The sequence below is a fragment of the Podarcis cretensis genome, assembly GCF_951804945.1.
Source record: "Podarcis cretensis genome assembly, chromosome: 7".
NCBI lineage: Eukaryota > Metazoa > Chordata > Lepidosauria > Squamata > Lacertidae > Podarcis > Podarcis cretensis.
The window spans coordinates 8,203,321-8,219,048 of NC_137176.1; the positions used below are offsets into that span (position 1 = coordinate 8,203,321).

At 44.1% G+C, this 15,728-nt stretch overlaps 1 protein-coding gene across 1 annotated transcript in view; it reads right to left on the minus strand.

The window, feature by feature from the left end:
* Positions 1-966: 966 nt before the first annotated feature.
* UBE2QL1 (ubiquitin conjugating enzyme E2 QL1) overlaps positions 967-15,728 on the minus strand; it is a 32,637-nt gene continuing 17,875 nt past the window's right edge. The window contains exon 2 of the mRNA XM_079983657.1: positions 967-2,364. Coding sequence (XP_079839783.1) covers positions 2,233-2,364 — 132 coding nt within the window. The 3' untranslated portion in view covers positions 967-2,232. The remainder of the gene's footprint in view (positions 2,365-15,728) is intronic.

Below are 15,728 nucleotides of genomic sequence, written 5' to 3' on the forward strand. Positions count from 1 at the left end.
CTCAGATTGATGCCATGAGCCTGAGCTTTTCTGCGATATGTGTCCTTTATATATTTCTCTTGTGTTTCTATTTGAAAGTAAGATCCCCGAATTGGGGATAGAAAATGGGAGCGCCTGTTTTACATTATGTTTTTATTTCCGTTATATGAGGGCATGCAGTTTTGTCAAGAAAGATTGCCAAGTACGTGCAAATTCCCCCTTCCAACCCCTGAAAGAAGTCATTCAAACAAAGGCCTAGAAGCAGTGTGTCCAAACTCACGTTCAAATTGTGTTTGTGGTCACTTCACTCAGCTTTCACAGTGCACCCAAGTAAATGGAAATTGCAGATACCCTTATGATGCTTGTGTGCAATCATATGTACTGGGATAGCTCACACATGCACACAAACAGCAAAAAACATTTTCTGGTTTGTCGTCTGCCTTTGCGCCCTCCATTTCTGGGAATCAGCAAAGAAGGTAAAATTTTGTTCAGGCCAGTAAAATGCTTCCGATACACAATCACTAGCTCTTCTGGAACTTGGACAAAATGAAGCACCTTCGTTATGCAAGTTTCCCTAATGGGAAAACCATTAGATGTGCAAGGAAAATAATACTCTTCAAAGGTGGCTTGTGTCTGGTTTGCTGTTATCACTGCTACCAAACGCCTTATACATGAGCATTTCGCTTTCTTGTGCAGATGTCTTTAAAGCCTGGTTTTGTCTATGACGGAAAACTTCTTAATAGCCCTCTGTCCTAAGCATCCTTACTAAGCAGCAAGTCACACTGAACACAGCAGGACTTACTTCTGAGTCAATATGCTTGGGAGTGTGTTGCAATTTTTCTTTTCATCGCCTTTCACGATCAAAAACTCCCTAGGTTCTTTACCAAAAATGCTGTGAAAGTATTCATAATGTAATATATCTGTAAGATTTCTAGCGTTACACAATAGTCCAGCAAAGAGAATGACTTAAATCTTGAGGCAATTCAATCGTTTGCTTGATTTTATTTAGAATGTGTCCAACACAATTCTCCGTTTGGGTTCCACATTTCAAACTCACCCTTTGTATTCTTAGGAACATTATATGAAGTCTTAAAAACTTGTTTGATAGAAGAGGGAATGTGAATTCTTAGTGACCCTGCTGGACATTTATATGTTAACTGATTCTCTCTGACATGGGACTCAAAAGTACTTATCTATTATGTTGGGTGGGTAGGGAAATCCAGGCATACAAATAGTCACAGAAATGCCTTAGGTCTTAAAAATCTGACTTTGCTTTTGTACTGGGACCATATTTCGAACCTAATACCATACACTTAAGCTTAACTCTTCTGCATTTTGTCTAACTTTTTTGTTCAATCGTTGCAGAAGTGGACAGCTAAATACACTGTTCCAAAAGTAGTACCTTGTCCTATTGGGAAGAGGAAAACCATTTGGCTCCTCACAGCCCCTTGACTTGGGTTCATCTGGTGTCAAAGCCTTCATATGATCACATTGGTTTTATTGGTGAACAACAGCACACCACAATTATCACCATAGCTAGCACATTTTGACCAACTGGGTGCTTTTGCCTTTTTTTTTTTTTAACACTAGAGCGTCTGTCTTTGCTAGAATTTGTTTTTTTTTTGTTTTTTTATGAACCAAAGGTCATATTACAGAGCACAAATGAGGTCTAAAATTTAGCCACAGCAGACCACAGCTCCACAGGAAAAAAAAAAAAACACATCTTCAAGTTAGGTTGACCTGCTTGGAAACATAGATTAAAAACAGCACAGCAAACATGGATCTGCAATGTACTGCTTCCTTATTTAAATATTAACTGCTTCGTTTTACATGGAAATGAACTAAGCAACGATGGATGGAATTTCCAGAACCGCCCGGTTGGTGTTGCTGTGCCATGGGGGGGCGGGGGGGGGAGAAGCAGGCGACAAGTGTGGCTCAGATGGAAGAAGAGGGCGGGGTGGGGAAGGGGGCAAGTGATACAATCTCAACATCTGCGCTAAAGTGACTTGTTAATGATCAACCGATCATTTGCCAGTTTCAAAATATAATCTTATACAACATTTCCCCTCCCTCCCTCTGTAAACAGATCTGTTCATAAATAATTTGGACGTCTCCATGACATTCATGATATCTAACAGAAGCTGAAGTAGAAAAAGGATGGATGTGGTATACAGCATTGAGGAAATGTCAAAGAGTACTTCATCGTTGTCGTGTTGTTTTGTTTAGCGTCTGATGAGCGGGTTGCACGTAGCATCAGCCATCAGACACAGGGGGGGTCACCCACCCGTATTTTTCATGGGTCTTCACCAAGCTCTTAAATGTTGCTTCGGCTTCCTTGCGGCTGAAGGACTTTTTTGATTTCCCGGCTTTTCTGCAGATGCGTCCCTGTGTAAAAGAAAACAAAGGGGGGGGGGAAGAGAGAAAAGAAAGGTGTGTTCAGCACCCCAATGCAGATGCAAGCGTTAAATAACCCCCCCCCAGCAATACAAATTCATCAGCCCTCTTCAGTAAGAACATACAGTGGTGCCCCGCGAGACGAATGCCTCGCAAGACGGAAAACCCACTAGACGAAAGGGTTTTCTGTTTTGGAGGCACTTTGCAAAACGAATTTCCCTATGGGCTTGCTTCGCAAGACGAAATGTCTTGCGAGTTTTCAGACTTTTTTTCCCTCCCGCCCTTTTTCTAAGCCGCTAAGCCGCTTATCTGCTTGTCCGCTAAGCTGATAAGCCGCTTAAAGCCGCTAAAAGCCGCTAATAGCGCTAATCCGCTAAGCCGTCAATGGGCTTGCTTCGCAAGACGAAAAAACCGCTAGACGAAGAGAATCGCGGAACGGATTAATTTCGTCTTGCGAGGCACCACTGTATCCATGTGCTCTCACAGACGTGTGGGTCCAGCTTCCTTCCTGGATGACAATGCATGAGTTGGCCACAACTCCAGCTAAGGCATGACTGATACAAGTTTCTTATGTGCACAGGAGACAGTTCCTGATTGATCAGAGTTCGTGTCCTCATGGAAGTAGTCTAGATGCATACAGATGTATGTATCAGGACTGAGTTTCACCCCTTGTTGTTTAGGGGGCATGGCTGGCGTGCACATCAGCATCTAGGGGATGGGGCTATAGGCAGGCACATTCCAGACAGACCCTTCACACAATCAGTACCTATGGGTACCTGATGCCTGAGCTGGACTGTGGTGCTCCTAAGTATTTACCGTATTTTTCGCCCTATAGGACGCACTTTTTCCCCTCCAAAAATGAAGGGGAAATCTGTGTGCATCCTATGGGGAGAATGCAGGCTTTCGCTGAAGCTTGGAGAGCGAGAGGGGTCGGTGCGCACCAACCCCTCTCGCTCTCCAGGCTTCAGGAAGACATCCGCAGCCTAGGCAGCCCTGCGGGAGTTCCCATAGGGCTGTCTAGGCTGCGGATAGTAGCCTGCTTCCCGGAGCGTCGGGTGCCCTGAAAGCAGAGTGCCCAGCACTTCGGGAACACATCCGCAGCCTAGGCAGCCCTGCAGGAGTTCCCCACAGGGCTCCCCACGCTGCGGATAGCAGCCTGCCGCCCGGCGCGCAGGACACCCTGAAGCAGAGCGCCCCGCACGCCGGACAGACATCCGCAGCGTGGGGAGCCCTGCAGGAGTTCCCCGCAGGGCTCCCCACACTGCGGATAGCAGCCTGCCGCCCGGCGGGGAGGGCACCCTGAAGCAGAGCGCCCCTCGTGCTGGGCAGACATCGGCCAGCCCCACAAGCTCAGGGGACAGCAGGGAGGCCCAGCGCTGCCATCCCGCTGTTCCTCGACCTGGTTCGGTTTCCCCGACCTGCTTTTGGGGGGGAGATAAAGGGAAATTCCCCCCCCCTTTATTTCCCCCCCAAAAAACTAGGTGTGTCCTATGGGACGGAGCGTCCTATGGGACGAAAAATACGGTATGTAACTTCAAGATCAAAGCCAGGTTTGGATAATCAACCAAGACCTGGCCCACTGCTATTGTTATAGATGAGCGAAGCATCACATTAAAGCGCAGAATATGCAAACTTTTTAAAAAGTGGATTTTGCCCCTAAAAAATAGTTAAATCTGACAAACAAACAAAAACAATTCTTGTAAATGCAGACTCCAATTTAGCTTTGAAGGATTTCAAGCAGCCTTCCATATTCCTAAAACAAGGACTTTTTTGTTGTCAAGCTGTAGGAAAGTCTACAGCAGGCATCCCCAAACTCAGCCCTCCAGCTGTTTTGGGACTACAATTCCCATCATCCCTGACCATTGGTCTTGTTAGCTAGGGATGATGGGAGTTGTAGTCCCAAAACAGCTGGAGGGCTGAGTTTGGGGCTGCCTGGTCTAGAGAGAGGACCCCCTCTTTGCATAACAGAACATGGCAATGACATAATATACTTTTTGCAACCTGAGTATGAGTATCAGAAGAAGACGACTGTGCCATGTAATATAGGAGAAGCAGCAAACGTGTATTATTCCAGGTTTATGTATCAGGAATCGGATACATATATATCAGTATCCCCACATAGAAAATGAAACCAAAGCCACCATTCATAAATTGCTTAGTTGTGTGTTTTCTTGGACACAAACAGTAGCACTCACAAATTAAAACATAGTATGTAAAGTCGCCCTAAGCAGCCATTTTTTTTAATCTCACAAATGAATATTTTTTTTATTATCTTGATAAACAAAAAACAAGGGGCATTTCTCATTTTACTTCCAGGCTGAAATATTTTGCAGAAGACCCCCGTTCTTCCAATATATTTCCAAACTATGTAGGTGAAATTTGGCTAAAGATTTTGAAGCCCTGACGAATGTACAATTCCCCCCCTCCCATTCTCCCCCAGTAAGGAGAAATGAAATAGAAATGTTAGGGGAAATTGAAATATATGTGACAGTTATTGTCTTATCAATTCTAGACATACCCTGATTACTTTAAGACCATAAAATGAATGAGAAAAATGTGAGAAAAGCCTGCAGCTTCAGACCTGGGCCCCCTCAAATCCAGCTTCCTGGTCCCACAGTGATGAACCAAATGCCTTTGAGCAGCTGCATAGCAGGACCTAAGCATCTCAACAGTTTCCCCATTTTGACAGGATAAAGTGCAGCTGAACAAAAATTTTAAAATCCTGTCTTAAAAGCATTTTCTCTAAAGGAGAAACAGTTCATTTTAAATATTTTTTTTATCCTCAAATCCATTTTTCCCCCACTGAAAAAATAAAAAACTGTTTAAACTCCTCCTCCAATTTTCCTTAGGTCTGCACACCTGTATTCCTTGATTTCCTTTTGCCCTGCCCCCATCCATCCAATCGTATTTTTCGCTCCGTAAGACGCACCTGACCATAAGACACACGTAGTTTTTAGAGGAGGAAAACAAGAAAAAAAATAATATTCTGAATGAAACAGTGGATGTATGATTTTTGTGGTTCATGTTGTGGCCACAGACATGTGATTTGACGGTGAGTTTGGGGTAGCCCAATGCAAAAAATCCTGAGGATCCATGGGGATCTGTGCTTTGTAACCACGCTTTTGCGCCATTGCGGCCCCACGCAGCAGTGGATGCGTGGTTTTTTTGGTGCAGACTGTAGCCATGGACATGCTATGTGATGTGATGATGAATTTGGGGTGACTCAATGCAAAAATCCTGAGGATCCATGGGCTTTTACCTCCCTCCTTCCAGGCAGCCTCCTTTATCTCTAGCGTCCCTTATCTCCCTTCCGATCGCTTTGCGATCAGCCGCTTCCTTTCAACACTCCCTTCCCTCTTGTTTGCCTTAGTCTCTTTTCCTTAGCTGGAGCAGTTTTTTGCTCCTCCTCTTCTTCTAATTTCTCTCCTCATTGCTTTAGTCTTCCTGTCTCCTTTTCTTGCAAGTTCGCTGTCTTTACCTCCCCCCTCCCAGGCAGCCTCCTTTATTGCTAGCGTCCCTGATCTCCCTCCCTGATCTCTTGCCCATTAGTGGCTTTGTTTCAACACCTACTTCCCTCTTTCAAAAAAAAGAGAGCATGATCTGCTTTTCGCCCCTGGCAATTTGGCTCCAGGGACCACGCATTTGCTCCATAAGACGCACAAACATTTCCCCTTACTTTTTAGGAAGAAAAAGGTGCGTCTTATGGAGCAAAAAATACAGTATCTTGGTTCTGCACATGGAGGGGCACAACCTCCTTCCTAACCTAACTCCTGCGAGAAGCTACAGGGAACCAGGCAGAGGGCGTTCTTGGTAGTGGCACCTGCCCTGTGGAACGCCCTCCCACCAGATGTCAAGGAAATAAACAACTACTTGACTTTTAGAAGACATCTGAAGGCAGCCCTGTTTAGGGAATTTTTCAATGTCTGTTTTACTGCTTTATTTTTATTAATTTATTATTATTATTATTATTATTATTATTATTATTCTGTTGGGAGCTGCCCAGAGTGGCTGGGGAAACTCAGCCAGATGGGCGGGGTATAAACAAATAAACAAATAATTATTATTACAGTCTGGGTGGGGGTGAAAGTGTTAGAAGACAATCACCTCTTTTGCCCTCTCCTCACTTGAAGGTGGATCCCAGTTCAAGGGGGAAAGGAGGCATCTTCAATTATTGCGTTGCCTTCCTCAAGCTTTGGGCTTGAAAATAGTCAAATGGAAGATGCTGCGATGTGAACATTAAAAAATAATAACAACAGTAGCAGCCCAAAAGCTCTCATTCTGGCAGGGGAGAATTTCGGACATTAGAAAAGAACTCAGTGAATTCACCATTCCATCCCCCTGCAGGCATATGGAGTTTTTTTAAAAAATATTTTTTATCCTCCACTAAATGGGAGACTTAATGTAAAAGGCTGCCCACGTTTGGAGGGATGCCTGAAGAGGCTTTTGTCCTTTGCATCTCCTTTGCCTCAACAGGCAAACTAAGGGCAAAGTCCTAACTGCATCCACTGTGATGTACAAGCTCAGTCGATTATACTGGTGTGCTGTTTTTTCAGGGGAAGTTTGTTGCTTTTGTTTTTTCATCTTTATTTTCGATCGTGCAATTTACGTGGAAATGGTTCAGTTTGGTTGTGCATTTTTTATGTTTTGTTTATGTTGCAGTTATCTGTTTTCTCTGTGTCTGAACATGGTTTGAACTGTGGAAAGGTGGCAGGCAGACAAAATTATGCATGTATGTATGTGGGATGCGGGTGGCGCTGTGGGTTAAACCACAGAGCTTAGGACTTGCCGATCAGAAGGTCGGCGGTTCGAATCCCTGCGACGGGGTGAGTCCCGTCGCTTGGTCCCTGCTCCTGCCAACCTAGCAGTTCAAAAGCACGTCAAAGTGCAAGTAGATAAATAGGTACCGCTCCGGCAGGAAGGTAAACGGTGTTTCCATGCACTGCTCTGGTTCGCCAGAAGCGGCTTAGTCATGCTGGCCACATGACCCGGAAGCTGTACGCCGGCTCCCTCGGCCAATAAAGCGAGATGAGCACCACAACCCCAGAGTCGGTCACGACTGGACCTAATGGTCAGGGGTCCCTTTACTTTACCTTATGTGTAAGTCCTCAACTCTTGAAATGCCTAAGTGTTACTGCCCTGTCCCGGCTTAGCCATGCTGGCATCCACTCTGTAAATTCCTGCCCCATACCACCTGCCAGGTTGCAAAGATTCGAGGCCATCTAAAGCTACAATACTCTGTTCACTTTGAGTAAGTCCCACTGAAAGAGACTTGGGACAAAATCCTATACAGTGGTACCTCAGGTTAGGAACTTAATTCGTTCTGGAGGTCCGTTCTTAACCTGAAACTGTTCTTAACCTGAGGTACCACTTTAGCTAATGGGCCTTGCGCCGCCGCTGCGCGATTTCTGTTCTCATCCTGAAGCAAAGTTCTTAACCCGAGGTACTATTTCTGGGTTAGTGGAGTCTGTAACCTGAAGGGTTACAGTACCACTGTATTTAAAATATACTAGCTGACTGGCTGTACTGCTGCCATGTAAAATAAGCCAGCAGGACACCCCATATATGTCATAGGTACCTATTCACCAAGAGGCTACTGTAGAGGCAGTATTTTGTGGGAGAAAGCTGCTGAGGAGACACAGATCCGGCCTCTACTGAGTATGCTGCAGTTGTTGCTGCGACCACGGCAGTGGCAGAAGTGACGGTCGATGCATTCCTTGAAGGGTTGATCTGCTGTCTCTGTGGATCCTGCCACCTGAGGCAGTCACCTCACCTTGCCTCATGGGTGGAGCTAGCCCTTCCATCCAGTAGCCACGTCTCCTTTCATGGTGCAACTCTGCACCATCTCCACACCCGACGGAAGGAATTTCTCTCCCTTTAACCTCAATTGGTACAACTCAGCAGCCGAACGCAGCACACCACCAAGGATCAAAACACAGGAGAGCCATAACTTTAGCTAGCAGCGCAGTGCAAGATGGGGCGGCATCTCCTCCTTGAGGATCACTTTGGAAGAGAGCACATTGCGCAAGGCCTCTTCTCTCTGCAGCTTGAGCACACAGCTGGACCTTCACTTTCTAAGATCATGACAAGTATTCTGGCTACAAAAACACCAATACAGTGGTACCTCAGGTTAAGAACTTAATTCGTTCTGGAGGTCCATTCTTAACCTGAGGTACCACTTTAGCTAATGGGGCCTCCTGCTGCCACCGCTGCCCCACGATTTCTGTTCTCATCCTGAAACAAAGTTCTTAACCCGAGGTACTATTTCTGGGTTAGTGGAGTCTGTAACCTGAAGCGTCTGTAACCTGAGGTACCACTGTACCGTGCTCTATTCCAGTCATTCTCAAAGGGTGTGGCAGGAAGATTCAAGGACAATCAAAGGAACACTTCAGTGTAGCATAGTATCTATCTATCATCTATCTATCTATCATCTATCTCTATCTATCATCATCTATCTATATCTATCTATCTATCTATCTATCTATCTATCTATCTATCTATCTATCATCTATCTATCTATCATCTATCTATCTATCTATCTATCTATCTCTATCTATCTATCTATCTATCTATCTATCATCTATCTATCTATCTATCATCTATCTATCATCTATCTATCTATCTATCTATCTATCTATCTATCTATCATCTATCTATCATCTATCTATCTATCTATCTATCTATCTATCTATCATCTTTATCTATCATCTATCTATCTATCTATCTATCTATCTATCTATCTATCTATCTATCTCTATCTATCATCATCTATCTATCATCTATATCTATCTATCTATCTATCTATCTATCTATCTATCTATCATCTATCTATCTATCTATCTATCTATCTATCTATCTATCTATCATCTAATCTATCTTATCTATCTTTCTACCTATCCTCTATCTACACACACACACACATAAAATTTGCAGAATATGGATAGATATATTTTCAAAAAAAATTCTGACAAGTATGAAAGATCATGAAAGAGAAAGGCTTTTGTGTGTTAACAAGGAGATGAGAGGGGGTTTTTTATTTCAAATTAGACATAATATGAATGAGAATAGCCAGCAAGAGCAAGCTCTCACCTCTCATTGAGTTTATATGGTACATATATAAGAGAATTGCTTATAATTCTGTTTTGAGAAGGATTCATGTTCTTATGAAGCTGCATTATTTTATACTTTATGGATGACCCTTGTTCCTATTATAAAGTAGCTGTGTTGTATGTGATAAATCAAGCGCACCAGGAGTTGTTTTCTTTTTGTTTTGCAATGTTTTCTCGGTATGGTGCAAGCCAATTTTTATTCTGAAAGTGCGGCCCATAGAAAACAAGTTTGAGGACCACTGGTCTACTCCATCAGCTGGGGCTGCCAAGGCAAAACACCCCACACAGGTGAGCAGGAAATGGGGGGAACCTTTGCGGCAAAGTATAACCGCAGCAGGCTCTTCTCAACCCTACTTTCTGTGCTGCATGTGAATACTGCGTCTTGTGTCTTGAGCTGCATCACTCCAACCCTCTTGTCCCTGCAGTAGCAAGGAATAGAAAAGGCACTCATCCCCACATGCAGAGATTCACAAAGAAGAAACCCCATGTTTTAACATGGGTGGGGCAGACAGATGAACGCCAGATGTGACGGATGAATCGCATGTAATTTGCTCCCGGCTGCTAATCTGACCATCACAATAACTTCCCTTACGTTTCACATGCTTTCCGTTAAGCAAATAACAGGTCTATGACTGCTGTTGCATGCAGATATATTAATAACCAATGCTCTAACAAGAGCAAGACCAATACTAAGCACATCTCTGAAATACATTCCATTTTCCCCACCGTGTTATTTGCTGGGAAATAGTTACAATGGAGCGAAGGCTTACCAGGGTTTACTCTGGCTTTGTCAAAACCACGTCTGTCGTTTAATAGATAAACACGGAAACTGGCAACGGGAAAATTTTGTTTTGAAGCTTGAGGTCAGAGGCGGAATTAAGAAATCTGCAGTGCCTGCTGGTAAGTCTGCATTGTTGCCATTTAAACAGACAATAAACCACCCCTGATTACACGGATCGGAAAGCAACACATTAGCAACTGGGTTTTTTTGTTTGTTTTTTTGCTTTAAAAAAAGGGGGGGTATTATGAAAACTTTTTTTAGAAAAAGAAAATAACTAAAAGTGTTTCTATTCTTCCTTCCTATCCTCGGCACCTAAAATGCAATTAAATCAAGCCAAATAGCAAATCAGGACTTGGACAGGTACTCTGCTGGTAGGAAGTAGTGGGCAAGTCAGGTCTAATAATAATAATAATAATAATAATAATAATAATAATAATAATAATAATAATTTATTATTTATACCCCGCCCATCTGGCTGAGTTTCCCCAGCCACTCTGGGCGGCTCCCAATCAAGTGTTAAAAACAGTGCAGCGTTACATATTAAAAATTTCCCTGAACAGGGCTGCCTTAAGATGTTTTCTGAATGTCAGGTAATTGTTTATCTCTTTGACATCTGATGGGAGGGCTTTCCACAGGGCGGGCGCCACTACAGAGAAGGCCCTCTGTCTGGTTCCCTGTAGCCTCACTTCTTGCAATGAGGGAACTGCCAGACGGCCCTCGGCACTGGATCTCAGTGTCCGGGCTGAACGATGGGGGTGGAGACGCTCCTTCAGGTATACAGGACTCAGTTTCCACAATCAGAAGAGTCATGTGGCAAATAAGTTCTTGGACTGCACTGCTTCAGTGAGAACGTGTGGGTTGCATGTTTGAATGCTCCCTCATTTAAAAAGACAGACCAAACCTTTCTCTGGAATCTGTTAATAAAGTAAGCTCAGACTCTGACTAGATAACAATCAAGGGAGCAATGAATGAATGGGGAGAAAACTGGATGTGCAAACCCTTTCACAAATCATGTCCACTATTAGCTGTGTGAAGCAAGTGTCTTCACATGGTACAGATTCTCTGGACGCAACGTGCTTTTCCTCTTGCAAAGTTCTTGCACAACCCTCTTGCATATGCACAACAAACTGTTCCACAGTGCAGAAGGAATTCTCTGGATTGCAAAGACTTTAACCTAGCCTTCTTTAATGTGTTGGTTTCCTCTCTTCTTTCACACTTTATGTAAGTTGTTTGCTTCCGGCGTCCAGGGCTACTGGATAATAGAATTTGTTTGCGCCCAACTGAGCCATTGGAAAAATATAGTGGTTTGCTTGCACCCTGCTGATAGGCGAAGATAGTATTTTGCATCCAGCTGAGCAACCAAGGAAGCAGGATCTTCTTCGCAGAAGTTTGAGTCTATTAAATTTTATATCTGTGAAATCTGTAAAGTGGATTTTGCATTATATAATTTATGTCGGAGAATATGAATGGGATTTTCTGCATACATTTCACAGTTAAGAGCAAACACTTGGAGACTGTTCTGTTATTAAGCAATTTATAAACATGTGGGAAAAATAAACAATGAAATAAATTTCACGTAAAAGAAAAAGACAAATGAAGCTTAGAAATAAAATATCAAATTTCCCTATTTTTCCTAGTCTGGCTTCATTCTATAGAATAACCTTTGCTTCTTGGGGATTTATCTTTTAAGCCTACTGTTATGAATGCTGGCCAAGTACCGTATTTTTTGCTCTATAAGACTCACTTTTTCCCTCCTAAAAAGTAAGGGGAAATGTGTGTGCGTTTTATGGAGCGAATGCAGGCTGCGCAGCTATCCCAGAAGCTAGAACAGCAAGAGGGATTGCTGCTTTCACTGCGCAGCGATCCCTCTTGCTGTTCTGGCTTCTGAGATTCAGCATATTTTTTTCTTGTTTTCCTCCTCCAAAAACTAGGTGCATCTTGTGGTCAGGTGCGTCCTATAGAGCGAAAAATACGGGTATGTCTCTGTTTTGGATATCTGCTATGGATCAAATTGTTCGCTAATGACCCAAGATGCTCAATGAATGGCTCTTGAGGGCAGGATTGGGGAACCTCCCATGCAACCCCCATAATCCCTAACCATTGGCCATGCTGGCTGGAACCAGTGGGAGTCCAACATTTTGAGAACCACAAGTTCCCCATCCAGCCCTGCTTTATTGGAGAATGGTGTGGAATGTAAACAGGCCGTCTTCAGCATATGCACCACCGGGGTGCAAAGATCCACCCAGCGCCCCCCAATTAACTTTTATTGAGCTTTTTTGGGGGGAAGCCAAAGTTATTGACCTTTTTTTTTTTTAGGGGGGAAATCACTCACCTGTAACAACGACGCAACGGATAAAACTGCTTTTACTTTCTGGCTCGTCAGGAATATTTGACGAGTATTTGAGTAACAGAGCAACGAAGGAGGGGGGCGGAGACTTTCGCTCCATTGCTTTTCACTGCCGCCAATCAAGAGGGACCGGTATACAGTAGGTATACATTTAGCACCCCCCAGAATTCGGCGCCTGGGTGCCCCGCACCCCTGGATAAAGACGGCCCTGAATGTGAAACCCATCTGAATGTGCAGGAGATGATACATCATCTGCTCTCACAGTGGGACCCAGATTGAAGCAGACAGACTGATGTATTAGGGGCTGAGTTGAAGAATGGAAGGAATCTTTAGGGTCACAAATATCTCTTTCTGGGGATAATGGATATAACTCGCTACCTAAACTTGGCCTATGCTGTTTGCCTCCACCTATATTCAAGTTTGTCTATGTATGTAAAAAAACCCCAGATGTATTATAAGCATGCCACTAGTTTGGGCGATCTTCCAAAAGAAGCCAAGCATTGCTCTCGAAGCAGCTCATCACTTAGGGAAATAGCAGCACCATATTCCAGCACGTATAATTTCACAGCAGTCCTAACTGGGTTTATTCTGGAAACAAACCCTACAGAGTTCTTGCTCCCTTGTTAGATGTACTTAGGATTGCAGCATTAGTTTTATTAAAACAACAACACGTCAGTCAATCTCTTTTGAGTATTTTTGCAGCTTTATTCCGTATCTGCCCATAGCAGGGAACTGAAATCAGCTAAACGCGGATTGCAGATAAAAGTGAGTTTAAGAAGGGCAGTGCATTTTAGCAGGGTGGGGAGAAGAAAGCTCTCATACTTGCCAAGGTCTGTCTCACCTGGTCACTCCTACTCATGGTCTTGATCAATTACCCCACTTGTTTCTTTAACTGCTCAACCCCATTCTCCTTTCTCTTCAGCCCTGTTTCCTTTTTGCTGTTTATGCTCTCGTAACTCCAGGGCTGGACTTCCACGACATACTCAATAGGCGGCTAAAGGTAAAGGACCCCTGACAGTTAGGTCCAGTTGCAGACGACTCTGGGGTTGCGGCGCTCATCTCGCTTTACAGGCCGAAGGAACCGGCGTTTGTCCGCAGACAGTTTTCCCGGGTCATGTGGCCAGCATGACTAAGCCACTTCTGGCACAACGGAACACTGAAACCAGAGCAGCCCACGGAAACACCTTTTACCTTCCTGCCGGAGTGGTACCTATTTATCTACTTGCACTTTGACGTGCTTTGAAACTGCTAGGTTGACAGGAGCTGGGACCGAGCAACGGGAGCCCACCCCATCACAGGGATTCGAACCGCCGACCTTCTGATCGGCAAGCCCAAGAGGCTCAGTGGTTTGGACTACAGCGCCACCTGCATCCCCAATAGGAAGCTACTGTTGTTACATTTCTTTCACTATCTCTAACTCTACGATTATTTTTTTATAAGTTCACTAACAACCAAGATAATTCTGCCTACGTCCATTTCCCAGGCTCACCAGGGGAAAGAGAAGAAGTTCAGATGCAACTTAGAGAGGTTCTTCTTTGCAATTTATAATGCGCCCACTAACACCATGACTTTTAGAAATGACTACTGAACGTGAATGAATTCATTATTATATTGACATCATTTTGCGCCACCATCATCATAGAATAAACAGCTCAAAATTGCTGGTCATCTCCATCTTTTTTTCCTCCTTTAAGCGTACACAGGTAATAAGTGGGAACACATTTGCTAGGAAATCAAAATTAAAATTTGGGTGAATAGAAATGCTTATCTGTGTGGATATCTATCTATAACAAGCAGTTCCAAAATCCTGTCAAACCAAGCCCTAGTAGGCCGTGTATAAGTGGGATCTTCTGGGATCAAAGCTACACAGCAAGATTACTTCCACGTTTCTGAATCTGGCACTGAACAAGTGCGCCCACCTCTTGGAATTAGTCCTGAGAGCAGGAGTGGCCCAAGCTTTTTTGTCGCCATAGGTAAGGCGCCCCGATGCCACCTCCCCCTGCAGATCTGGGTCCTCACCCCACCGTCTCCACTGATGCAACTGTGCTGCTGCCAGCCCCATTGTCGTAACGGTGCCCTCACCTGTGGCTGCAGCTGTGCTGCCACAAGGCAGCTGCAGTAACAAGGCTGGTGGCATGAATGAAGTGCTGGCAGCAGGGCAACATTGGGGTCAAGGGTCAGATTCACTGCCCAAAGCAAATGGCTTCACCTTGCCAATGCATAGGTCGCCCCTGCCTGAGAGGCACAAGCCAAGAGACAAATTTTGTCCTACCAAGTTATTTTGGTCTTGTTCTCCTTTCTGTGCTCTGTACCAGGGCTGGCCAAAACTGGCAGTGATCTATCCCCTTTTGGGGGGGGGGGTTCAGGTCAAAGTTGATGAGCTTTTTTTAAGGAAGGAAAGTCCCATTTTAGGGGTGCAGGGCACAGTTACTGAGGTTTTTTTAGGGGAGCCAAATTTGTTGAGCATCTTTGGGGGGGGGGGGAGCCAGTGATCTACCAATGATCTGCCACAGATGTCCAGTGATTTACGGGTAGATCACGACATACCTGTTGCGACATGCCTGCTCTATACACACCATACACTACAGCACTCCTCCCAAGAATCTTGGGAACTGTGGTTTCACCCTCACAGAGCTACAGTTCCCAGTACCCTTAAACCAACATTTCTGTTTTTACCTAGTACTATGGCTACATCCTGACTTTATTGAGGGATATAATCCTGTATATTCAGCCTAATCCTATTCACGTTTACTCAGAAGTAAATCCCACTTTGCTCACATAACTGAGTGTGATGCAAGTACACCTGGGGATATAAAAATTTGAAAATGCAGCATGTCGTCTCTTTGACACTAGCTAGGTTATAATTCTGGAAAAACCGCAGCATCTTTTGCAATGTGAAACAGCACATTGATTTTCTATCCATCAGCTTCTTACACAACCATCAAGTGATTCAAAACTCAGAAAGGAAATTTCACAAATTTAAGGTCTTGTTCAACCCACAAATTAAGTAAAAGCAAACACAACAGTTTGTCCTGCGAGGAAGTGCACCAGCCATTTAAAAGAAATACCTAGGTGAGCTGCTCCAACTCCTTGATAATTTTTGTTTCCCTTTTCTAAAGCT